The sequence below is a fragment of the Lutra lutra genome, chromosome 14 (assembly GCF_902655055.1).
Source record: "Lutra lutra chromosome 14, mLutLut1.2, whole genome shotgun sequence".
Taxonomy (NCBI): Eukaryota; Metazoa; Chordata; class Mammalia; order Carnivora; family Mustelidae; genus Lutra; species Lutra lutra.
In genome coordinates this window covers 6943117-6968202 of record NC_062291.1, presented here as the reverse complement: position 1 = coordinate 6968202, position 25086 = coordinate 6943117, and the positions used below count along the sequence as shown (strand labels likewise).

Here is a 25086-nt window from a genome sequence, read left to right as displayed (position 1 = left end):
TTTCCATAATGTAAAACAATCTGTTCTTATTAGTGATGAATGTTTAGGGAAGATGGTTTCTTCCTAAATAGATCATTCAGCATTTATTGAAAACTGCTGAGAACAGTGACACATCCAACCCCACTGCTCCCCCACCCCTCCAGCAGAGCTTGTGGGGAGGCCTGGCGGCCGCAGCTTCTGTTCCCACCGCACACCACGTGCTCTGCTCATTGACACGTCTCAGACCTAAATGCCAGAGCACCCACGGCTTGGGCCCCGTTTCTTCAACAGCGCTGTTGTATCCAGATTTTAAGTTCTCGCACTCTTGGAGAGTTAGATACTACTTTCTTGCCAGGTTCATCTCTTGACAGCCTGACTCTGGTGTGCCGTTATCCTGCTCCGTAGCCTCCATGGTTCCTACGACCCCAGTTAACGAAACTGCTCAGATTCCTTGGCCTCTGCGTCTTCTTTTGGTACAGCTAAGAGAGAGATGTTACTTTGCCTAAATGATATGACACCCTGCCCTCTGTTTGTAAACTGATTTCTATTTCTCATCAATATATTTATAGACATTTTCCCATACAATAAAAATATTCTTTATCTTTAATAACTACATAATAATCTGTTATATTGATTTGCCATGATCTTGTTTCCTAATCTTTACCAATAAACAAAGGCTTTTTTTTACTTGTTTCTTTTTGCTGTTATAAACAGGATAGCAATGTACCTTCTTTTATAGGTTTTTTTTTCACTTGTCTGCTTATCTCTATGAAAAACTTTAAACATCCCTTTAATGTATGAAGATACATGTAAGCATTAGGGTATTATTTAAATGATACACAAACATACAAATATCATAAATATAAAAATGTATGTTGTGTTACTAATATGATTCACATAAAATGAATTTCCTTTGTATTTCAACCATCAGTAATAATATCAACTATTAACAACTTTTGATGCTTTGTAATAGAGAGGCATTGTGTTTTACATCCATTATTTATTTAATTTTTCAAAAGATTTTATTAGAGAGAGAAGGGGAGAGTGCATGAGTCAGGGGAGGGGCAAAGGGAGAGTGAATCTCAAGCAGACTCCCCACTAGCACAGAGCCTGATGCAGGGCTTGATCTCACGAGGCTGAGATCATGACCCAAGAGCTGGATGCTCAACTGACTGACTGCCCAGGTGCCACATCCATTACTTTGTTTATTATTTAATCCATAGAACAACCCTCTTTATCCATTAATTCAACCATCAAATATCTATTGAGCATCAGCCACATACCAGGTATTGTTTTATCTGCTTTCATGGAGCTTATATTTGCTGGAGAAATTGGTCAATAACCCTGTAAACAAATACGTTTAATGTCATGTCAGACAGTGACAAATATCTATGAGGCGAGCTCTATCTTACTTTCTAATCTACATCTTAACATATGAGGGGATGGAGGCTTAGAAAATATACTTGAAGCTACCCCAGCTGGTGTAGCTTCACACACGAGTGCTGAAATATTGCACACCCTTCCATTTTTTCAAGTACACAGTAGTGAAGAAGACTTAACATTTCCTTATTCGGTATAGTGCTCTGCCTCTGAATTAGGATTATCTGCTGCTTATACAGTGTGAAAGCTGCCAGAGATGTAGACATTAGGAAGAATCTGATTAAACTAAGTAAGAACATAGTCTGACAATCTTATTCTTGAATATACCCTGGATATGAATTTTTTTTATTTACTTTGTTTTTGTCTTAAAGACAACTCCACCTACCAAAATGTATTAACAGATAAGAAATACTGGTTGCCTAAAATACTCTACAATCTAAAATGCTATTAAAATATTTAAACATCTTACAGGATGAGTCATTAAAACCTACCATAATTTGGTCATGTGAGTAATGTGTATAGAGGCTATCTATGGAAATTGATGTTTGTTTTCATAATTTAAAACAAAGGTTCAATTCCAATGAAGGGTTCCATTATTCCTCACCTACCAAGACGTCATTTTGGTTCCTATGGTCAACTTCCGATGCCCTTCTCCTTCAGCCCAATAAGTCAAGACTCATTCTCCCCGCATCCCAGATCCACCAGCTGTGTGGAACCCCATGGAGCAGGTGTGGTGATGGTGCAGGGGTGCCACTTCTGACTGTTCAATCTGAGGAGACACTTCTCGGGAGACGCTTTTAGAGGACTGAATTCTAAAGAAGTACCAAATCATTTCAATAGCAAATCACTGGAATTCTACTCACTTTTCTGATCTCTTCACTTTCACTGGACTGATTTCTACTAATCTCACTTATATATACTTCTCAAAACTACTTTATAAAATTTAACAATGGTAATTATCCAGAAGTAGTCATGTTCTTACTGAAACGTGGTGTGCCTTCAAAACCCATTGATTATTTTGGCATACAAGGAAGTGAAACAGTATTTGGAAACATTGTGTCCGAACATTCTGAACTGCTTACATACACCCTTCTAATTCCTCTGAGTTTTTCTGAAGACTCCAGTTTTGCCGAGTGATGGCAGTCTTCCCAAGCCGTGTCACTAGCTTCAGCATCCTTGTTTGGACTTTGAAATCACAGATACTGTTGCACTTCATCAAAGAGGGAGAAACAGCATTTTCTCTGAATCATGCTCTTCCCTTTGTGTAAATTACCTCGGTATTAATTAAGATTTGCTTCATGGTCGAATAATCAAAAAGCTTGCAAGAAAAAATAATTTCCTTGATCCCTGTTAACTCTGGCATTTGATGTTTTTAATTCATATACTTGAAGGTCCTCGAAAATTTCCCCTTGCTCAGACCGACTCTCTGCTGATGAAAATGCGTTCGGTGGCCAGTGACGAGCTGCACGTGATGATGCAGCGGAGACTAAGCCAGGAGAACCCTGTCCAGGCGAGCGAGACGGAGCTGGCGCAGAGGCTGCAGAGACTCACCATTTTAGCTGTTAACAGGATTATTTATCAAGGTGGGAACCAGAGGATGCATCGGTGCTTGCTCAGATATGGAACGAAAAGGAAAACAATTTAAGAGGAAATAATTAGGTTTCAAAATTTTAAGCAACATTAATTGCTCATTCCTAACATCCACACAATTTAAAGAATTTCTTGTTTGGAACCAGGAGTCTTGAATAAAAATCCAATTCTTAACTTGTTATATGCTGGCCTAGAGTGACCGTCGAGTTTAAAACAGTACAGCATCCCCAGTACATTTTTTTTAACCTTTTTTTTTTTTGAGATCAGTTTTTTTAACAACACATGCAGTTGTTAAGAAATACTGCAGAGAAATCCCATATATCTTTTACCCCATTTCCCCCAATGGGTTGTGCAAAATTAGAGTCCGGGGTCATGACCAGAGTACAGATATTGATATAGTCAACAAACCGAGCATTTCATCACACAGGAGATCCTTAAGTTGCCTTTTTTTTTTTTTTTTTAAGATTTATTATTAAAGAGAGAGAGAGTGGAAGGTGGGGAGGAAGGAGCAAAGGGAGAGAAAAATCTGAGGCAGGCTCCCTGCTGAGTGTGGAGCCCCAGGCAGGGCTTGATCTCATGACCCTGAGATCAGGACCTGAGCTGAAAAGGAGAATCAGATGCTCAACTGGCTGCACAGACCAGGCGCCCCTCTGTCGCCTTTTAATAGCCACCCCCACTCTCCCCCCACTCTGCCCCTTCCTTCATCCCTGGCAACCTCTAATCTGTTCTCCATTTCTTTATTTTCATTGTTTCAAGAGCTCTGTTAAACGGAATCATACAGTATGCAGCCTTTTAGGATGGGCTCTTTTCCCTCAGCGTCATTCTCTGGAGAGTCATCCTGGTTTCTGTGGGTATCAGCAGTTTATTGCTATTTTGTTTTTGCTGAGTGGTTTCCCACAGTGTGGAGGCAACATAGTTTGTTTAGTCCTTCACCTGTTGAAAGACTATCTGAGTTGTTTTCCAGCTTTCAGTTATTACAAATGAAGGTAGCTGCTGGAAACATTTATGTGCAGGCTTTGTGTGAAAATAAGGCTTCGTTCTTCTGGAATAAGGGTAGTTGTGTGCTTTGTTCTTGTTAAGAAACTCAGACTTCCAGAATGACCGTCTAATTTTATATTCCCACCAGCAACGTACGAGGGGTGCAGCTTTCCTCACATCCCTAACCAGTACTTGGCATGGTCACTGTTTTTAATTTTAGCCATTCTGATATACAGGGATATCATATTGTGGGTTCAATTTGCATTTTTATAGGGGCTACTGACTTATATGTTTATATATGAAACATAATACCTAGAGCAACCACTAAAAAGGTATGCAAAGAAATATACTCAAAAACATTATAGAGGGGCACCTGGTGGCTCAGTCAATTAAGTATCTGCCTTTGGCTCAGGTCATGAGCCCAGGGTCCTGGGATCAAGCCCCAGATCCTTGCTCAGCAGGAAGCTTGCTTCTCCCTCTCCCTCTGTCTGCTGCTCCCCCTGCTTGTGTTCTCTCTCTCTGTGTCAAATAAATAAATACTTTTTTTTTTTTTTAAATAAAAGCACTATAGGTAAGTCCAAATGGAATTCCTCCAAGAATGTTTAAGTAACCCCAAGAAAATAGGAAAAAGAAGACAGTAATTGTTAATCACTAGAAATGCATAATACAACCAAGGCTCATATTTTTAACTTTTCTGATTGTATTTAAGTCAACCAGATCCCAGGCTAATCTCTGAAATTGAGTCATTTATCACATGCAGGTATCATGGGATAGCTCATGCACTAAAACACCCCTGCATATCCTCCTGATGTAAATATCATGTGGTCTTTAGGTTTGATTTGTACAAGAACCCCAGACTTTAATAATGTTGCAATTTAACTCATCTTCATTAATAAAATATTTAGTTTAGAATTATATGGCATACATTTCTACATTGTTTTGGGTGAATTTATTATATTGTTATCTTCTATACCTAATACACTTGTTACACATTTATATTTTGTGACAACTGAATTGGTAATTACATAGAATATTTTTACTAGCTTCATGACCATTTGTAATGGCTAGGCATCAGTGATGTGACTAATTGTTTATTCTTCTTTTAATTCAAAGAGTTTAATCCAGATATTATTGACATTTTGAGTACTCCAGAAAATGCAACTCAAAGCAAGATCTCAGTTTCCCAGACTGAAATTTCTGAAGATGTTCATCATGAACAGCCTTCTATTTTCAATCCATTTCAGAAGGAGATACTCACATATCTGATAGAAGGATTCAAAGTATCTATTGTAAGTAAATGAGTGGCATGGGACATGTTCATACACACAAAAGGATTAGGGTTTTATGTGTCTACTTACTCTTGAATTATTATTATTATGAATTATTATAAAGGTTCATCTTGGCTTAAACATATCTAATACCTTCAAAATTTTAAAGAAAATACTACCAAGTATCAGACTCCATTAATCACCGGTGCACTTGGGTATCTGTGGGTCACATATAGTTGACCCTAGGGAGCAAATGAGTTAGTACACTTCATAGACAACAAAAATCAATTTCATTCTAGCAGAACTCATGAACCACAATTCTGCCAATCTCTAAATCTAAACTAGATTTTGGTGTCTGCAGGTTTTACTTAGAACTAAATGATTTACATAGGGCCCTTAGGGCTGGCGGTAATTTGGAGAGCCATTTCCAAAACTCAGAATAAATTCTAAAATGCACTGATTCCAGTTTTAAATGAGATACAGGAGATCTGATCAAGATTGAGTTAGCCTTAGCTGGACCACAGTTGAAGCAGCTTATTTTGTAACCTATTACGGAATATTGGTGGTCAGTTTATATGCTGTTCTTATTTTGTGACTGTTATACTCCATATTTTAACAGTAATTCTTTATTATGATTCCTTCTCTTTTATATTGTAAAATCAGTCTACTGTTGTTTTTTGATGGTTCTTTTTTTTTTTAGTTTAAAATTTTAAGTTCTAGGTAATTCAAGTGACCTTCACTTCTTAACCCATCTCTCTCTTTTTTTGTGTGGTAAAATACACATAACATAAAATTCACTGTTTTAACCATCTTAAAGGTATAATTCAGCAGTACTAAGTACATTCATATTGTTGTACAACCATTACCACTCTCCATCTCCAGAGCTGCTTCATTTTCCCAGATTGCTCTGTACCCATTAAATAATAATTCCTCATACTGCCCCTCCCCCAGCCCCTGAGAACTACTATTGTACTTTCTGTCTCTATGAATTTAACTTTCTAGATACCTCATATAAGTTTTACAGTACAATATTTCATACAATATTTATCCTTTTTTATGTGGTTTATTTCATTTACCGTGATATTTTCAAGTTCATCCATGTTAAAGCATGTATCAGAACTTCATTCCTTTTAAAGGCTGAATAATATTCCGTTCTATGTATATACTGCATTTTGTTTATCTACTCATCCATCAGTGGACGTCTGGATTGTTTCAGCCTCTTGGCTCTTTGGAACAATGCTGCTGTAAATGTCAGCGTATGTCTATTGTTTTTAACTACCTGTACGTAGGGAGGTATATGTCATTCTAATTTCTACTACTAAAAAAACAAGCTACAGTAAAACATGTCCCGTGATCTTCTTTAGGGCTGTGTAGAGAGGTTAGTGTATTATTGCTTGGGGAGTCAGATCCTAACTGTTCCTGTTCTGATTGAAGGGTTCAAGTAAAACCGGTGCTTCCAAGCAGCAGTGGCCTAAAATCCTATGGTCTTGTAAGGAAACCTTCCGAATGCAGCTTGGCAGACTCCTAGCACACATTTTGTCACCAGCGCACTCTTCTCAAGAGAGAAAGCAAATTTTTGAAATAGTTCGTGAACCAAATCATCAGGAAATACTACGAGACTGTCTTAGCCCATCCCTGCAAGTAAGTATCTCAACAATTCATAAGTAAAAAGTAGTGGTGAAGTATAAAACTGAACAAACAAGAACCGAAGATAATTTTCATGCCAAACATCCTTTACATAGTTTTCTTACCAAAAATCTACTGAAGTCTTTCTTCAGAAGCTCCATACCAGATTCAAATTGACCTCTTTGTTTATTTCCCATTCCTTCTTCCAGGGCTGAGATTAAGAATTCTGTATCTGAGCTCTTACAAGATCCTTTGTAGTTGTTTTTACTAAATCTTCAAGTGTTTTCTTTTTTTTTTTTTATTTCTTTTCAGCGTAACAGAATTCATTGTTTTTGCACCACACCCAGTGCTCCATGCAATCCGTGCCCTCCTGAATACCCACCACCTGGCTCCCCCAACCTCCCACCCCCGGCCCCTTCAAAACCCTCAGGTTGTTTTTCAGAGTCCATAGTCTCTCAGGGTTCACCTCCCCTTCAAATTTCCCTCACCTCTTTTTTAAAAGCATTATATTATCCATAAGACATCCAAACTGAGTAGTCAAACAGTAGTACATATGATATATTTTTTAAATGCTTATAGTAAGTTAAAATTTTTAAAAATGTGTTAATCATTTGGAATGATCAACATTCAAATACTTAAAAGAATTTCAGAGTCTATAAATTCTCACACTTAAAGAGTGATGGATGGAGAGTTTAAATGGTACAACCAGTTTAAGGAGTTGTTTAGCAGTTTCTTATAAAATTAAGCATACACGTAACCTGACCCTAAAATTCCATTTTTAGGTATTTACCTAAGAGAAATTAAACATATGTCCATAAAAGGACTTGTACAAGAATATCAATGTCAACCTTTTTGCTAATAGCCAAAAACTGGAAATAAACCAAATGTACAATGTATCAACAAGCCAATGTATAACCAGATTGCGACATATGATTATATAATAGACTATTACACAGCAATAAAAGGAAACAGACTATTGATATAACTACCACTATGGACGAAGTTCGAGGACATTATGTTAGCAAAAGGAACAACCAAACACAAAGGAGCGCACATTCTGTGATTCTATTCATATGAAGTCTGAGAACAGACAGAATTAAGATATGGTGGTAGAATTCAAGACAGTAGTTGTGTCCATGAGGAAGGGGGAAGTGAGAATGTGAATTGATTGGAAAGGGGAGGAATTAAGTAACTTTCTGGAGCAATAAAACTGTCCTACATCCTATTTTGGGTAGTGCTAAAATGGATGTGTGCAGTTGTCGAAACTCGGAAATGAACACTTAATATCTGTATGCTTTCCTGTATGTAAATTGTATCTCTGTAAGTACAGTAATAGATGATATGTACGGACAGACATCCCTTTTAATACCCGGGCAACTCAGATATATCATTTTAAGAACCAAAGGCTATAATTTGGAAGTGATGCTCTCTCTACTACTAAGATTCTCTCAGATGCCCCCAGGCCATTGTCTTCCCTCTCCCAGGGCAGAAGCACATCCAGCCCGCAGTCTCCTGTGGACAATTTGGAGGGATGTTCTTTCCTGCCTTTATAAATCTCAGCAGAGTTGCCTCTACTAAAACCCAGCCTGGTGCCGATAGTCCTCTTTTCCCCACACCAGCTTTCCTCTCCGTTACTCCATTTTGTCGGTTGTGTCTGTACAGATGGGATCCATGGCTGACTTTTGCCTCTCCCATAAATCATGTCATCACCAAAGCCAGTCATTTATTTAGTGTCTTTAACTGTCTTCTACCCGCCCCACCGTAGTTCAGACTTTCGCCCTCGTGCTCAAATCACTACAATAACCTCTTCTTTACCTCAAAACCACATTATTGTACCTGGTTTCTGTTTTTGATTTTTTTAAGATTTTATTTATTTATCTGACAGATCACAAGTAGGCAGAGAGGCAGGCAGAGAGAGAGGGGGAAGCAGGCTCCCCGCCAAGCAGAGAGCCCGATGCGGAGCTCCATATCAGGACCCTGAGACCAGGGCCTGAGCCGAGGCAGAGGTTCAACCCACTGAGCACCCAGGTGCCCCTGTGCCTGGTTTTTTAAAGTTTATTATGGAGACTTTCAAAGATACCTAAAAGTTGGGAGAAGTCAGACAAGGATCCACCTGACCATTACCCAACTTGAACTTTTCTTTGCAGTGTTTTGAAATAAATGTCAGGTATCAGATCATTTTACCTGTAAATCCTTTACCTGTCCACATCTCTGCCTGACAAGGACTTCTACAAAATTTGTCACGCTCAATAATGATGGCAGTTCTTTATTGTCATCTAATACTCAGTGTGTAAAGTTTCCTAAATTTTATAATTTTTTAATAGTTTGCTTGATTCTGGATGCAGACAAGGCCCACACGTGGCATTGGTTTGATGTATGCCAAATCTTTTTAATCCCTGGCAAGTACCCTCCCCAGCCATTTTTTTAAATGTCAGCTGTTTTTGTTTTTTTTTTTTAAGATTTTTTTTTTATTTATTTGACAGACAGATCACAAGTAGGCAGAGAGGCAGGCAGAGAGAGAGAGGAGGAGGAGGCAGGCTCCCTGCTGAGCAGAGAGCCCGATGCGGGACTCGATCCCAGGACCCTGAGATCATGACCTGAGCCAAAGGCAGAGGCTTTAACCACTGAGCCACCCAGGTGCCCCAATGTCAGCTGTTTCTTGATGAAACTGGGTCTTTTGTTCTATAGGATTTCCCATATTCTGGATTGAGCTGATCATATGCTTGAGGCTGTAGGTTTCAAGGCTTCCTAGATTCCAGTTCCTGGTTTCCCGTTTGGTTTTGTGTTTGTTTGTTTTAAGACTGTCTTATTAAGAGTGCTTTGCATTTTCCATTACAGCATAGCAGGAGACAGAGAATGTCTCATTGCCCTGCTTTTTGAGATGATATCAGCCTGATCCATTCATTATAAAGTTCACCCTCAGTCTTTAACCTAATAGTTTTAGCCACCACTGATAATAGTTGCCAAGATCCACTTTTTTCAAATAGGAATTGCAAAACAGTGATTTCTCAGAGTTTGTCATTCCACCAGCATCTATTAGCTCGGAGTCTTCTGGAGGAAGACTGTTCCCTCATCCACTATCTGACGACCCTGAAGCATAGTCTGTGTAAGAAAGGCAACTCTTGTTTCTTTTCCCTGTTTATTAGAATAATGAGTTGGTGCCCTAGCAGCCTCCAATTTTTGTATATGTTTTTATTTTTGAGGTATCATTATGAATTCAGGTATTTTTTAACAAAAGCAGTTTCAAATCTTTGTGGTTATTATTCCATTTGATAGTCGCATTAGCACCTCTGTAGACTCAGATTGTTACATGCCTTTAACACAGCCTTTCCAATTTTTAACAAGCTAATATGATTAACTGCTTTGCTTTCTGGAACGGAAGAATGTCCCAGGTTTATCCTGCACATTCCTTCCTGGATCTGGAACCAGACTTTTCCCCCAAGAAGACCCTGTTTCCTTTTCATGAGATAATGGTATTTAGAAATTATAAATTTAAGGACTAGAAACAGTCATTTCTACTTGGTTGTTATTTCTTCTCGTGTTTCTGGTGGAAAAGCTAAGGAATATGAATCTTTTAAGAAAGAAAATGAATCATGAGTTCATGTTGATATTTCCACATTTTCTTGGATTTTATATTTGTATTTCCTTTTATTAATGTTGATAGCCTTGATTCCTGATGTCATTAGTATATTTATTTGTATGTGTGCTCGCTCTCTCTCTATGTATATACATAGAACATTTTCAAAATAGGAAGACCAACATTATCACTAATAACAAACCCAGTGGACAGATTAAGGCTTCCTCATAATTCTTTTGTTCTTAGGACACTGTTATGAGTACACCATGAAAATACTGTAAAAACACTTCATATAATTTTCTGTATTTAGTTGTGCCACCAACTTCAACTAACTAGTCATGTTCTTGTTCTTTTTTTTTTTTTTTTGCCATTTGTTTTCTATTTCTAGGGATTCCTTTGGGTTGTTTTGTTTGTTTTTTTAAGGTTTTATTTATTTATTTGATAGATCACAAGTAGGCAGAGAGGCAGGCGGCGGGGGGCGGGAGGGGGGGGAAGCAGGCTCCCTGCTGAGCAGAGAGCCCAATGTGGCGCTTGATCCCGGGACCCTGGGATCCCAACCTGAGCCGAAGGCAGAGGCTTAACCCACTGAGCCACCCAGGCACCCTCCATTGGGTTTTTATTTGTTCAACTTTGTTTTTATTTTTTTTTAAATTTATTTATTTATTTATTTATTTGACAGAGAGAGAGAGAGTACAAGTAGGCAGAGCAGCAGGCAGAGGGAGAGGGAGAAGCAGACTCTCCATTCAGCAGGGAGCCTGATGCGGGGCTCGATCCCAGGACCCTGGGATCATAACCTGAGCTGAAGGCAGCCGCTGAACTGACTGAGCCACCCAGGTGCCCCAACTTTGTTTTTAATTATGTGAAATGTCACCATGGTTCCAAAATCAAAACTGTGAAATATGGCTCATTCAGAGAGGTTCTAGCTCTTAATCTCTTTCCCTCCCTTCATTCCATCTTTTTCCCTGTAGGTCACCGTCTTTTTTATTATTACTTTTTCTTTGAGAGATATAAGTAAATCTGTGCACACACACATACATGTATGTGCACATACACACGTGTGTATTATCCACCCCCCTTCTCAACACAAAGAAAGAGAGCAGTACACATTCTTCTGCACTTTACTTTCTTCAACTAACGGTACATCCTAGAGATCATTCCACAGCAGGGTCTAGAGATGTTCTTGTGCCTTTTTAAAGCTGTATTCTGTTTGTAACCTGCTTGATTTTTAAAGCCCAACACCTCTCCTCTGCTGTCATGACTTGAGTCTGATTAATCCCTCAGTCTGGAACTCCTCTTTTCAATGTCACCTCGTCTTCGTCTCGTGCAACCTCTTCACATCCCGTGCGTTGTTACTGACCTGCCGCTCTGCTCATGCTTTCCCCTCTGCTGAAGTGCCTTCCGTCCTCTCCTTGTCTGTCTGTACACCCGTTCTGTCAGTTCATCCATATGCCCAGCTCCCTTTCCCCACCTTCAAAATCTGTCTGTCTTTCTTAGTCCATTCAGAGCTCTTCCTTCTTAGACACATCCCTGAAAATGTTATTTTCATACAGGTTAGCATTTATCATCTCCTAAGGATTTGTATGTAATAGATTTGGTTCCTTAAATCAGTTTTTTGAGGGCTGAAAACAAGGCGTTTCCCTTTTTTGCATTCATCCCTAATCACACCTTTTCTAGTCCCAGGAACTACAGTGAATAAAGTATTGATCAGATGTTGAGATGAGATTCTAGAAACCACTTCAGTGTCTAAGAAAACCATGTGTTTTTTGGATATTCGGGATGAACAAAAATATTTTTGATAGCTTTTCAAGATGATTTTTGGAATGTCACTGAATACTAAACTATTTTTAGATTATATCAAGAGCATTACCTTTAAGACACACATAAGAACATAGTCTAGTCATTTACTGTTTCTCTTTATTTGCCAACTCTTCAGGTCTTTTACTCGCAGAGTGTCTGTTCATTTTTCTCTTTTGGTCAGGAAGCAGCTGTCTCCTGACTAATTTAAAATGTTGCATTAAAATGAGCTTTGCTATTTTCATCATTGCATATGTTCATCTTATGCTTTTGGGAAGTGACATGATGTGATTCCATGTGTTAATTTAAATATCATCCAAAATGTAAGAGCTTCCAAATTCATTTGTTGACATTTAATACTGTTCACAGTTTAAAATGTCATAAAGCCAAACGCAGTGGTATTTGTATCAGTGCAGATTTTTAAAAAGTAAAACTCTGCATGTTTCACTTGCTGGCATACTTAATGTTTAAAGAATACATAGTGTACAACATAACAATTAGGTGTAAGATCTGTAGCATAGAAGGGCCACTTAAAAAATCATGAATCAAAGTTTGGTTTAGGTTTCTTCTATGAAAGACAGTTGTCATTACCTTAAGTAACATTCTGATTTTGGTTACAGGGCAGTTCATAAGACTGGCCTAACCCAGCCCTTCTCCGGACATTGTGCACAGGTTCTGGTGCTGACATCTCACTGGTTTTAGAGTTTTCCACTGTTAGCTGTCCCTAGGGGGTAAAGACTGCTTACAGGCTAATCCAAAGAAAGGGTTTTGTTCTGGATGTTTCACGAACTTCATTCTACCAAGCAGAAATCAAAGGAGAAGCACTAAATAAGCATAATTCTCTTACCTGGAAGATTTAAAGGATAGTTTCCCTTCCAGTTCATTTTTTCCTATGAGAAGAACTAAGAATTATTTTCCTTTATCCCCACCTATTTCCTATATTCCTTTAGCAAATCTTCTCCAAAAAATTTTCCCCAAAAGCTTACTTGCTTGCTTTTCTTTTCCTTCTCTCTTACTTTCCTTCCTTTTTCTTTTTTATTTTACCTCTTACAATGAAAATTTTCAAATGTAATAAGAGAAACAGGGAATAGTATAATGAGTACCATATAGCCATTACCTAGATTTAACAGTTGTTAATACTTTTATCATAATGACGTCATTCCTTTTTTGAAGTATTTTAAAGTAAATTGTAGAAATCTTTTTCCAAAGACATTATCTTACGTAACATAGGATTATTTTACCTAACAAGATTAGCTTACACCCTAATGTCACCGTGTTTCTAATGCAAAACCCAATTTTTTTGATTGTTCCCAAAATGTCTCTTTTACTGCTATATTCTAACCAGATCCTTCCAAATAAATCTAGTGATATAATTTAACTTAATTACTGTTAAATAACTTAAATGTGAGAAATAAAAAACTTTATATGACTAAAAAAAATTGTTTCTTTCTCTTAAAGCATGGAGCCAAGTTAGTTTTGTATTTGTCAGAGTTGATACATAATCACCAAGATGAATTGACTGAGGAAGAACTAGACACAGCAGAGCTGCTTATGAACGCTTTAAAACTGTGTGGGCAGAAGTGCACCCCTCCCAGGGCAGCAACAAAAGCGGAGCTTATTAAAATAATCAAAGAGGTGAGTCAGTGAACTCATAAGACATAGTTTTCTTAGGAGAACCCATCAAATGTAGTTAAAGGAGGATTGAAAGAATTTTTTTTATTATAGAATATCATGGATGATAAATTTGAAATGATGATTTTTTTTTTTAACCCAATATGGCTTTTTTACTGTGAGAGAATAAATAGGTTCATTGTAAGGAGCATTTTCTTCGTTACTGTCATCCTTATCCTTTATCAGTAGCTTTCGGTGAAGGACAGATTTTTATGTGACAAGCAAGTTGAAGCGTCAGCCTTGAAGCAAGCGACTGTGCAAACCCCTTAGGTTTGTCACACTTGTTCACTATTCTGCCCTCACATCTGTGCCCCAAATTGTGTAGAAACAAAGGGGAATTATATCATTATTTAAGTAGTTATTGTATTTTAACATTCTGGTGTCTTGGAGACAGTATTTTTTTCCCCTTTGTTAGCTCGGTTTTAAAATTAGTTTGTTTGCCTTGGTGCCAATGTTAAATTATAAATAATACATTTTATACTACATATTATTATCCACATCTTTTAGGAACAAAAGAAGTATGAAACTGAAGAAGCTACAAATAAAGCCACCTGGCAGAAAACGGTTAATAATAATCAACAAAGGTAGGTTTTTATATATTCTGAAAGTCATGCCTTTTTTAATTCATTTGACTTCACACATACTTTTAGTTTTCCAGTATCATGCTTTTGTATCTGTGTAACAGTCCACTTAGGCTTAACTTACGGGCCGTCTCGTTTATTTACTTAGTCTCTTTCAGCGTCTGGACTCAAAATCAAAGGATATATCTAAAATTGCTGCAGACATCACCCAGGCAGTGTCTCTCTCCCAAGGAATTGAGAGGAAAAAGGTGATCCAGCATATCAGAGGAATGTATAAAGTAGATCTGAGTGCCAGCAGACACTGGCAGGAACTTATTCAACAGCTGACACATGATAGGTAAGCAAAGTGGGAGGACATTTTAGGTTGTCCGTCATTACTATTGAATATTTTAATGTGAAATGCTATTTTCATTTTGGCATAAAGATCATAACATTATTTCATTAGTTTAAATATTTTTTGTTTAATCACTTGTGATTTATTTCATCTTTGATAATCCTATGAGAATCTTTGTTTAAACTCTTGGGGGTAAAGGAGGTAATTTTTTTTTTTTAATTTTTTTATTTTTTCAGCATAACAGTATTCATTATTTTTGCACCACACCCAGTGCTCCATGCAATCTGTGCCCTCTACAATACCCACCACCTGGTGCCCCCAACCTCCCACCCCCCACCCCTTCAAAATTCTCAGATCATTTTTCAGAGTCCATAGTCTCTCATGGTTCACCTCCCCTTCCAATTTCCCTCAACTCCCTTCTCCTCTCCATCTCCCCTTGTCCTCCATGCTATTTGTTATGCTCCACAAATAAGTGAAACCATATGATAATTGACTCTCTCTGCTTGACTTATTTCACTCAGCATAATCTCTTCCAGTCCCGTCCATGTTGCTACAAAACTTGGGGATTCATCCTTTCTTTCTTTCTTTCTTTCTTTTTTTTTTACAGCTTTATAAACATATATTTTTATCCCCAGGGGTACAGGTCTGCGAATCGCCAGGTTTACACACTTCACAACACTCACCATAGCACATACCCTCCCCGATATCCATAACCCCACCCCCTCTCCCAACCCCCTCCCCCCATCAACCCTCAGTTTGTTTAGTGAGATTAAGAGTCACTTATGGTTTGTCTCCCTCCCAATCCCATCTTGTTTCATTTACTCTTCTAAAGGAGGTAATTATGAGAAAAAGAGGCGTTATTACCTCTTCCAAATAATAAAATCTTATATATTGGCTTTAATTTTAAAATATAATCTTTGCAGAAGAATAGAGAAATCACTAAAACAGGATAGTTGAGAAATAGATCTTTTTCTAGATAAGACTTTAATATAAAACTTAAAAGATGCATCACAGATAATGAAAAGGGGAAAATTAAGGTATTAATCTCTAAGTTTGGTTAACTAATTAGCATGACTTGGGGTGCTAAAATGCACAAAACATTAGACTCTAAAGGAAATCCCAGGTGAAAAAAAGAATAAACTCATAAAAAGTTTATAAAGTAGAAGAAAACAGGGTGTTTATCAACTCTGCAATAGATGGTTAACTCTCTAAGCTCAAACACCGTAGAAAAAACTACCAAGAAGAAATAAATGGATTTGAGCTTTAATTTTTTCCAGTGTATTTAACAACTATAACAACAAAACATGAAAATTTATTTTCACCAATTATATCAAAAAGTTAATGTTTTTATAGTTTTTATAGTTTTATAGTTTTAAACATTTACTTAAAAGTAAAATGTGGGCGCCTGGGTGGCTCAGTGGGTTAAGCCGCTGCCTTCGGCTCAGGTCATGATCTCAGGGTCCTGGGATCGAGTCCCACATCGGGCTCTCTGCTCAGCAGGGAGCCTGCTTCCCTCTCTCTCTCTGCCTGCCTCTCTGTCTACTTGTAATCTCTGTCTGTCAAATAAATAAATAAAATCTTTAAAAAAAAAAAAAAAAAGTAAAATGTAAGATCCCAAGAATTTGAGTGAAAGATGTGAATACACTCTTCCACATAAGACAAATAAATTAATAAGCAGATAGGAAAATATTTAATATGGCTAGAGTCTAATTTAATTTTTTAAAACTTTTAAATACCATATTTTACCTTTTATGTTTCACATACCCACGACAGGAAGAAATGTAACCTTCTGTAACCTAGTTACAGAAATGTAACTCCAACCTCCATGGTTGGAGGTTCAGTGGCATTGTACACTCTGACAGCGTATGTCAGGAATCCTGTAAACATTTTATTTCTAGCTCCAGTTATCCTATTTTAGTAATTCTCTCCTAGGGAAAATATTCCAAATATAGAAAGGCAATAAACGTAAAGGTTTTCATCTCTGTTTTATTTATACTAGTGAATGAACTAAAAACAACTTAAATATATAGTAATGGTAATAGAGTTAAATTCATTATAATACGCCCACCCAGTGCATTAGTCAGCCCTTTTCAGTGATGATAATAAAGATTAAAATATGTCCAGTGAAAGAACAAAGGATATAGAAATGTATATACATAATAATTCTAACTATGGTTTTAAAAAAGGAAAGAAAATAATCTCTACCAGTAATTGGTATGTTTAGAATAGTAGGATTCAGAGTAATTTTTCTTTTATCTATTTCTAAAAATATATTCAATGTAGTTCTACCATTTTCTTTCATTTAAATATAAAGTTATTTTGGGGGAACCTAGGTGGCTCAGTCAGTTAAGCGCCTGCCTTTGGCTCAGGTCATGATCTCATGGTCCTGGGATTGAGCCCCATGTCAGGCTCCCTGCTCAGCGGGGAGTCTGCTTCTACTCTCCCTTCCCCTGCTTGTTCTCTTTCTCTCTCAAATAAATAAAATCTTTTTTAAAAATAAAATATGAACTTATTTTTCAACATTTTAAGAAATGTGGCTTGTACTACAAAAATGAACTAATTTTATTTATTATATTAAATAGTAGGCAAGATGAGAAATATAGAAACTTAACTTGGAAAATGAATTTTTTTTCCTTATCAGTCTGTATTAAGTCCAACCAATGTATTGCTAGAGCATACAATGTTGCTAAAGCATTCAGAATAGTTGTGATATATCTTTTTAAAAATTTAGCAGGTACAAGAAACTGGTGGTAGAGCATGCCTCCAGGCAGGGAACCAGAAGACTGGGGTTTAGGAGCAGAAGGACACTTATTTTTTTTTTAATTAATTTATTTTTTTTTATTTATTTATTTGACAGACAGAGATCACAAGTAGGCAGAGAGGCAGGCAGAGAGAGAGGAGGAAGCAGGCTCCCTGCTGAGCAGAAAGCCCGATGCGGGGCTCGAACCCAGGACCTGGGATCATGACCTGAGCCGAAGGCAGCGGCTTAACCCACTGAGCCACCCGGGCGCCCCGGACACTTATTTTTTATCTTACTCTGTTGTACTATGTGTATGCATTCCCTAGTCTGATTACATAAGCAGTTGGTTTTTTTTTTTTAATTGAATAGATCAATTTTGATTTCCTTATTCAAGTTCCATAATGATTTTATCTAAAGCTGTAAGTACTATAGATTGCTCCTTAAAACTTTCTTTTATTTTCACTTGCAGAGCAGCCTGGTATGACCCCCTTTACTATCCAACTTCCTGGCAATTGGATCCTACAGAAGGGCCGAATCGAGAGAGGAGACGTTTACAGAGGTGTTACTTAACCATTCCAAATAAGTATCTCCTTCTGGACAGACAAAAATCGGAAGGTAAAAATGACTTCTTGATGCAACGTACAAATGTAGCACATAACTATGATCATTACATAAAGACAATACTTATTTTTTTCCTCAACAGATGTGGTCAAACCACCACTCTCTTTCCTGTTTGAAGATAAAACTCATTCTTCTTTCTCTTCGACTGTAAAAGACAAAGCTGCAAGTGAGTCTATAAGGTAAGTATGAATCTGTGAGATGTCCTTTCTTTTGTTGAATGAGTTAAAGAGTTTAATAGTTTATTGTAGTGTTTAGGTAATATTTTATTCCAGAAAATGCTGTGGTTTTAGGAAATGTCCTGTGCATGGCTCAAGAGAAGACAAAGTTGGATGACCAAAATCCAGAAGGAAAAGACATTTTTGATAGCGAGGATCCATTGACGTTCAGGCGTCATGCTCTGTCCCTTATCGGCACATGTCTATCTTTGTAGTTGTCTGTGAAACAGATAGCACACTGGTCATGTCCCCAAGTGACTAAAGGTTCAAATTTTAGTTCCCTGTCTTGCTAACTATCCGGTCTTGGGCAAGCTACTTAGCCTCTCTGTGTCAGTGTCTGTATCTGTGACACGAGAAAGATAATAATACCTAAAGTATCAGTGTATTGTTGCTTGTCAAATGGGTCCATATATGTTCGCTATTGATAGTATTTGTTATGGTGGTGGCAGTTATTATTGAGCCCATTTAGTAGATAAAGAACTCGGACTTGAAGGAGGTGAGTGGCTTGACAAAAGAGTAGGTCTTTTCTGAGTCTAAATCCCCTGTTTTTCCTAGAATACAAAGATTTTTTAATGTCTTTGAAAATACCAGAGGCATGATCCAATGTTTGTTTAATTACTAGAAAACATAAAATACTGATGTTTCTTTTTAAAAATTGAATCCCTATATTCTATATACATGGCATAGGACTTATGAGCCTTCTCTAAAAGTTTTTATCTCCTCCTCTACTAGATCATTGGAGTTTGAGATAATATTTTCATGTGAGTTTAGACAAGACTCCTCATACTTTTGAAACTCTAGTCTGCTATGCTAAAATCTTTTACTATATAAAGATAGCTTATACTCCACTCGCTGAAATTGGTCAAAACACTTAATCATAGGGATTTTAAATATGTTTTGACAGGGTGAATCGAAGATGTATCAGCGTTGCACCATCTAGAGAGACGGCTGGTGAATTGTTATTAGGTAAGTCATGCTTTGAAGACTTTTACACAAACTCACCCTGTCTTTATTCTTAGACAATATGAAGCATTGTTTGTTGTAATACCATTAAATCAGATAAACTTTCTCTAACAGCACATAGGTGATTTTGCCTTAACATTATATATAGTGCTTATGATCCACAAATGTGAAGAAATGACAATCTCATTTTCTAAAAAGCACGTGAATAGCATTTTAATTTTCATAAAGTTGACTTTCCTCATAAGTATACATCTTTATATTTAATCATTCCTTTTACCTATATCCATTTTTTATTTTTAAAGTGAAGAATTATTGGAATACTAAGAAATATATCCACCTTGAGACAGTTGATAATTTATATTCCCTGTTGTGCTTCTGAGAGAAAGGCCAAGGTTGTCCATCCATGGATATCTATATAATTACATTTGGTCAGACATTTTTTCCTCAAGATATGAAGGAATAAGTTTGCACCACTTGGTCTGTCTTCCCTTAAGGAACCAGTGTGTATGCTGTAGGCCAGTTCTTGAAGCATGGCCCCCAAATGCAGAACATCAGCATCACATGGGAACTACATAGAAATATACATTCTTGGGCTCCAGCATAGACCTCCTGAGGCTGAAACTCTGTGGGGCAGAGCCCAGAAGTGTGCATTTCTGTGAGCCCTCCAGCAATTCAGATGCACCCTCAAATTTGAGAGTCGCTGCTATACGCTAAAGCTACAGCCTCCAGGGCTCCAGAGGCAGAGCTTCTGGCTTGTCTGGACTGAGCCCCATGGTCGTGAGGATGGAGATAGTGCCCTTCTCTGAGCCAGCAGTGCTCAGTGCTCAGGGGTGACCAGCATACAGTGCCGAGCCCCAGAGAAATTCCTACCTGTTGGATATATGGTGTAGGGACATGTGTTAACACAGCCAACCTATAAAGCAGAACTTGGGGGCTATCTTTTAAGGTCTCCTCTGCTCTGTTGAGTGTTTAAAAATAATGAAGGATTCCTCTTTTGCTAGAAAATTTGTTTACAAGTTGACTTAAGCTAATATGTGAGAAAATAAAGCAAATTAATATGCTAGTAATATAAAAAGAGTACTGGTAATAATAAATGGCCAACTTTTGTTTTAGCACTGAGTGCCAGATACTAGTAATAAGTGTTTTACATATATTCTAATTTAATTCCCACAGTAACCCTGTGAAATAAAGTCCTCCTTCTACCCCTTTTTTTAAGACAAAAAGAAGCAACTTACCCAAGATCTCATGGATACTATTAAAAAATGTTATTGGGTGACAGGAACAGTTTCTGTGTGCTGGGATTTAAATTCAGGCCAACTGACTCCAGAGGTCATATTTGTAATCACATACGGTAATAGTACACATACGTTCTTAAACTCATGTCCGAATGCTTTCTATAGGTAAATGTGGGATGTACTTTGTGGAAGATAATGCTTCTGATACAGTTGAAAGTTCGGTGAGTAGAGGCTTAAGTTTGCACTTACATAAATCTAGACAAATTCCCAAAATGTATAACTTTGGGATAACGAGAGAGTAGGTAGAACTATAAGACTTCATGTATTGTCACTCTATGTATAGATTGGTCTTAATTCCAAACTTTTTCTTTTAAAGATACTTATAAAAAGAAGACCATACCATCTCGTCTGGCTTACAGTCTGATCTCATAGCAGTTAGTATTATGAGTCAAATTCTGAAGCGCTGCTGTTAAAGCGAACAAGCAAAGGGGGAAAAAATCAGAGAGAGAGAGAGAGAAAGCAAGAAACAGTCTCTTAATTATAGAGAACAAACTGATGGCTACCAGAGGGCAGGTGGGTAGGGGATGGGTGAACCAGGTGAAGGGGATTGACGAGAGCACTTGTGGTGAGCACCAGGTGATGTAGGGAAGTGCTGAGTCATTATATTGTACCCCTAGAACTATACAACACCATATGTTAACTAACTAGAATTAAAATAAAAACTTGAAAAGTAAAAAATTTTTTAAAAATGAAAGAAAAATGCTTGTTATGTTAATTTATTTATATTTATTCTTTTTATCACTATCCTCAGTAGCAACAAATAACTACTTCTTACCAGTCCCAGTTCACTGTCAAGTACACTTACCTTCACAAAGAAAGGAAAGTGTTGTATAATTGAATAACTTAAGTAATTCTGATATTCACAAGCCTTAGTACCATAATTTTTATTCTGCTGGAAGTACTGCTGTTAGAAAATAACAAAAATGACTCTTAATTCACATTTTTTTTGTATTGCAAGACTTTTTGTCCTTATGAATTAGCTTGTGTGCCATTAAAATATTGTTTTGAGATCCCGGTAATAAGAGAAATAAGGCTTTTTGTTTCAGAAAAGTTCTAAAACCAAGAATTGCTAAGGATATACTAAATAAGATTGCATGTGGTTTAATAGTGAATACATAGGTGATTTTTTAAAAATGAGCTAAAACATAAAATTTTGTTGTAAAACAATATGAAAAAAACATATGAAAATATTTAATATAGCCCCCCAAATTGAGTGGGCATTCTTTCATGTGGGATTTATCTAGCAGTTGCCACAGTATTTATCCCAGATAGTAGAAGTATGGGTTAATTATTTTTCAAGATGTCTCTTTTTTAGCAACCAAGAAATGTAATAGTTGATATATAAGCAAACATTTTTCTGGATCCAAAAGATGCCATTTTCCCTTTAAAACTCTCCTTAAAATAATCTTGTGGTTTTTTTTTTAAGAGTGAAAGAGCCTTCTCTCCTCCATTCTTTAGCATTTGTTCCCACTTTACATATGACATTTGCTGTCTTGCATTTTGAATGTTTATACACTTTCCATCTTACACAGATGTATTGCATGCAGAACACTTAGCAGAGCACCTTGCTCCTAGATACTTAATTAACATCTGCTGAGTTGCAGGAATGAATGAAAGTTAAAGCTCAACAAGAAGGAATTCAATTTTATGTATGAGAGTATTAGATTTTCATTAAAATGTTTAATTTTATTTGTAATATATTTCCAACCCCTCCTTCTAAAAGCCAGTTGGAACCTAGTACAATACTGTAATACACATGGAACAGGACAAGTCAAATTTTTAAAATTTCAAATAAGGTTTTAGAAGGATGAAGAGCCTGGGGTAAGATAGTCATGTGATTGAGTTCTAAGTTTTGCACTGAGCTCCTGTTCCAACACAAAGGAGAATTAAATGCAGTTTTCCAAAAGGGAAGACTGATGAAAAACCAAAATAGGATGCAGGTTAACTTGATGAGGTAAATTCTAACTAGTTTAAAACTTTAGTAGAAACTTTTATCATGATTTTTCTATTGAAAGCATTGAGTAATGTAATTCATGTATTCAGTTGCAGTTTATAGACTTAGATATGTTTTTAAAAGTTTTCTTGATCTTGTACTTTGGCAAGGGCCCAGTGGTGGTAAGAAGTATAGGACCTATGGCCCCTAATCCTTCATTCTAGAATGTGGGGATTTGGGATGCCTGAGTGGCTCAGGTCATGATCCCAGGGTCCGGCGATGGAGCCGGAGGGAGGCTCCTTGCTCAGCGGGGAGCCTGCTTCTCCCTCTGCCTGCTGCTCCTCTTGCTTGTGCTCTCTCTCTCTCTCTCTCTCTCTGACAAATAAATAAAATCTTAAAAAAAAATAAAAGAAAAAGAAAAAAGAAAGAAAGAAAAGAATGTGGGGATTTGTTGAGGGAGGCTGGGATTAATGCTGTCAGGAAGATCCAGCCTTTTGGTGGTCATTGTATCTCTTCCTTCCTTCTGTTGACCACATAGGAGAGGAACATAGCCATCTGGTGGGCGACGATCTGTGAGCTTACATTCGGTGGGGCTGATTGGCAGAGGCTGCTTTGCCTTTCCTGGGAGATGCAGAGGCATGTGAACTGTGCGTCAGAGCTGGCGAGCTCCCAGGCATGCAGAGATAGGTCAATTTTAACCCAATCCATGTGAGGGCAGGCCCACAGTTTCGAGTTCTCAGGGAGAACTTGTTGTCCACTCTCCACCCCAACCCCAGGCCAAGAGAGAAAAGCTACTGCTTCTTTCTCTATTGATGGGCTCGTGTGTTTATCTACAACAGGAACATGTCCCTTTCTGAAGTAATTTCATCTGATACTTTGATCCAGAGAACCCAGTGCCTCATCTTCTTTCTTCCAGTGGTTGTCGACCTGATCACTTAGTCTGTGACCTCAGCATGCTTTTCACATTTCTTGTTATTTTTGCTTCCTGGGGTTCATTTTCCCTTAATTTCTTGCCAGCTCAGCTTTAAACTCAGTCAGTCTAGAACGGCTACATATTGTATGAGTCTAACCATATGACATTCTGGGAAGGGAAAACCATGGCGATAGTAAAAAGATCAGGGGTCCTCGGGGCAGGAGGGAAGGAGGAGGTGGAGCACGAGGGAATTCTGTGGGAGGCAGTGGTGGTGGACACGTTTCCCTGGAGACATTAGTCAAAACCGACAACTGCGTCACGCCAATAGTGAACCCTAGTGTAAATTATGGCCTTTAGTCAAGAATAATGTATTCAGTGGTGGCTCAACAATTATTACAAAGGCACCACACTACTCACACTGATGGGAGACATTAATCATAGGGCAATTGTGAGTGCGGGCAGGGAATACATGGGAACTTTCTACGCTATCTGCTCGGTTTCCTGCAAACCTAAAACTGCTCTAAAAAATAAAGTCTCTTAAAAAATACAAATAAAGTCTTTTTTTAAATTCCTTAAATTTCATCCAGCATTTTGAAGTGTTTTGTAGTAAGGGGGTGGGGCAGGTCAGGGAATCTTATCTGCCATATTGCCACAAAAGGAAGATGTCTTATTTCATTTTGATGTTTTAAAAAATCTAAGATTAAAATGATTATTTATATTTCCTATGAAGCAAACACTTTCATTTATTTCTTTTGTCTTAGAGCCTTCAGGGAGAATTGGAACCAGCGTCCTTCTCCTGGACGTATGAAGAAATTAAAGAAGTCCACAAGCGTTGGTGGCAGTTGAGAGACAACGCTGTAGAGATCTTTTTAACAAATGGTAGAACACTCCTGTTAGCATTTGATAACACCAAGGTAAATTTGGCTTTATTAATAGATACATATTTTTGAAGTTACCATGGGTCCAGTGTAACTGTACTCAAACTGATTTTATCAGGGTTTAACTTATTTAAACTTTGATTCACTGTTTCTGTCATCAAGTAAAAATTGCTCTTCTTAGTCCTAATTAAAGTGAACCTTGGCTATATTAGAATGATTTTTGTCCTTCAAAACTGTGTTAAATTCAGATTCTCCAGAGTGACTGTATCTGTAAAAAGTAAGTGAATGCATAATTGACCTCAAAAGAGCAATTTAAACTTGAGAGCAGATTCCATTGTTTACAAACCCTTTCTGAACCCCCACCACATCCCTTCAGCTTCAGTTTGTTTGCCGTCCTTTATAGAAAGGAGAAGTGATGTGTGCTCACTGCTTCCATTCTCTTTTGAAACGCTCCTGGCTGGTTTTCTTCTCACCACTTTACCTAAAACTCTGGTTGGGGTTCTCAGTGACCTCCATGTCTAAACCCTATGGTCACATTTCTCGGTCCTCATTTTATTTGGCCTATCAGCAGCATTTGACACCAGTGATTATTTTCTCTTTTTTAAAAAGGATGATAATATTAATAACCTTCCCAGGGCACCTGGGTGGTGCAGTCTATGGAGCAGTTGACCTTCCAACTCTTGGTTTCGGCTCAGGTCATGATCATGATCAGCGTCATGAGATCAAGCCCGGCACTGGGCTCCATGCTCA

The 25086-nt window shown here is 37.6% G+C and overlaps 1 protein-coding gene across 6 annotated transcripts in view; it reads left to right on the top strand.

The window, feature by feature from the left end:
* The window catches only part of LYST (lysosomal trafficking regulator), a 188617-nt gene that overhangs the window by 117788 nt on the left and 45743 nt on the right, over positions 1–25086 (top strand). For 5 of the 6 annotated variants that reach the window (XM_047703371.1, XM_047703368.1, XM_047703369.1 and 2 more), the window contains 12 exons: positions 1929–2087; positions 2751–2942; positions 5041–5216; positions 6630–6836; positions 13651–13827; positions 14371–14447; positions 14593–14781; positions 17988–18133; positions 18222–18318; positions 19259–19320; positions 20718–20773; positions 24220–24372. In XM_047703371.1, coding sequence (XP_047559327.1) covers positions 1929–2087; positions 2751–2942; positions 5041–5216; positions 6630–6836; positions 13651–13827; positions 14371–14447; positions 14593–14781; positions 17988–18133; positions 18222–18318; positions 19259–19320; positions 20718–20773; positions 24220–24372 — 1691 coding nt within the window. The remainder of the gene's footprint in view (positions 1–1928; positions 2088–2750; positions 2943–5040; positions 5217–6629; positions 6837–13650; positions 13828–14370; positions 14448–14592; positions 14782–17987; positions 18134–18221; positions 18319–19258; positions 19321–20717; positions 20774–24219; positions 24373–25086) is intronic. The other variant, XM_047703372.1, reaches the window with a different exon arrangement.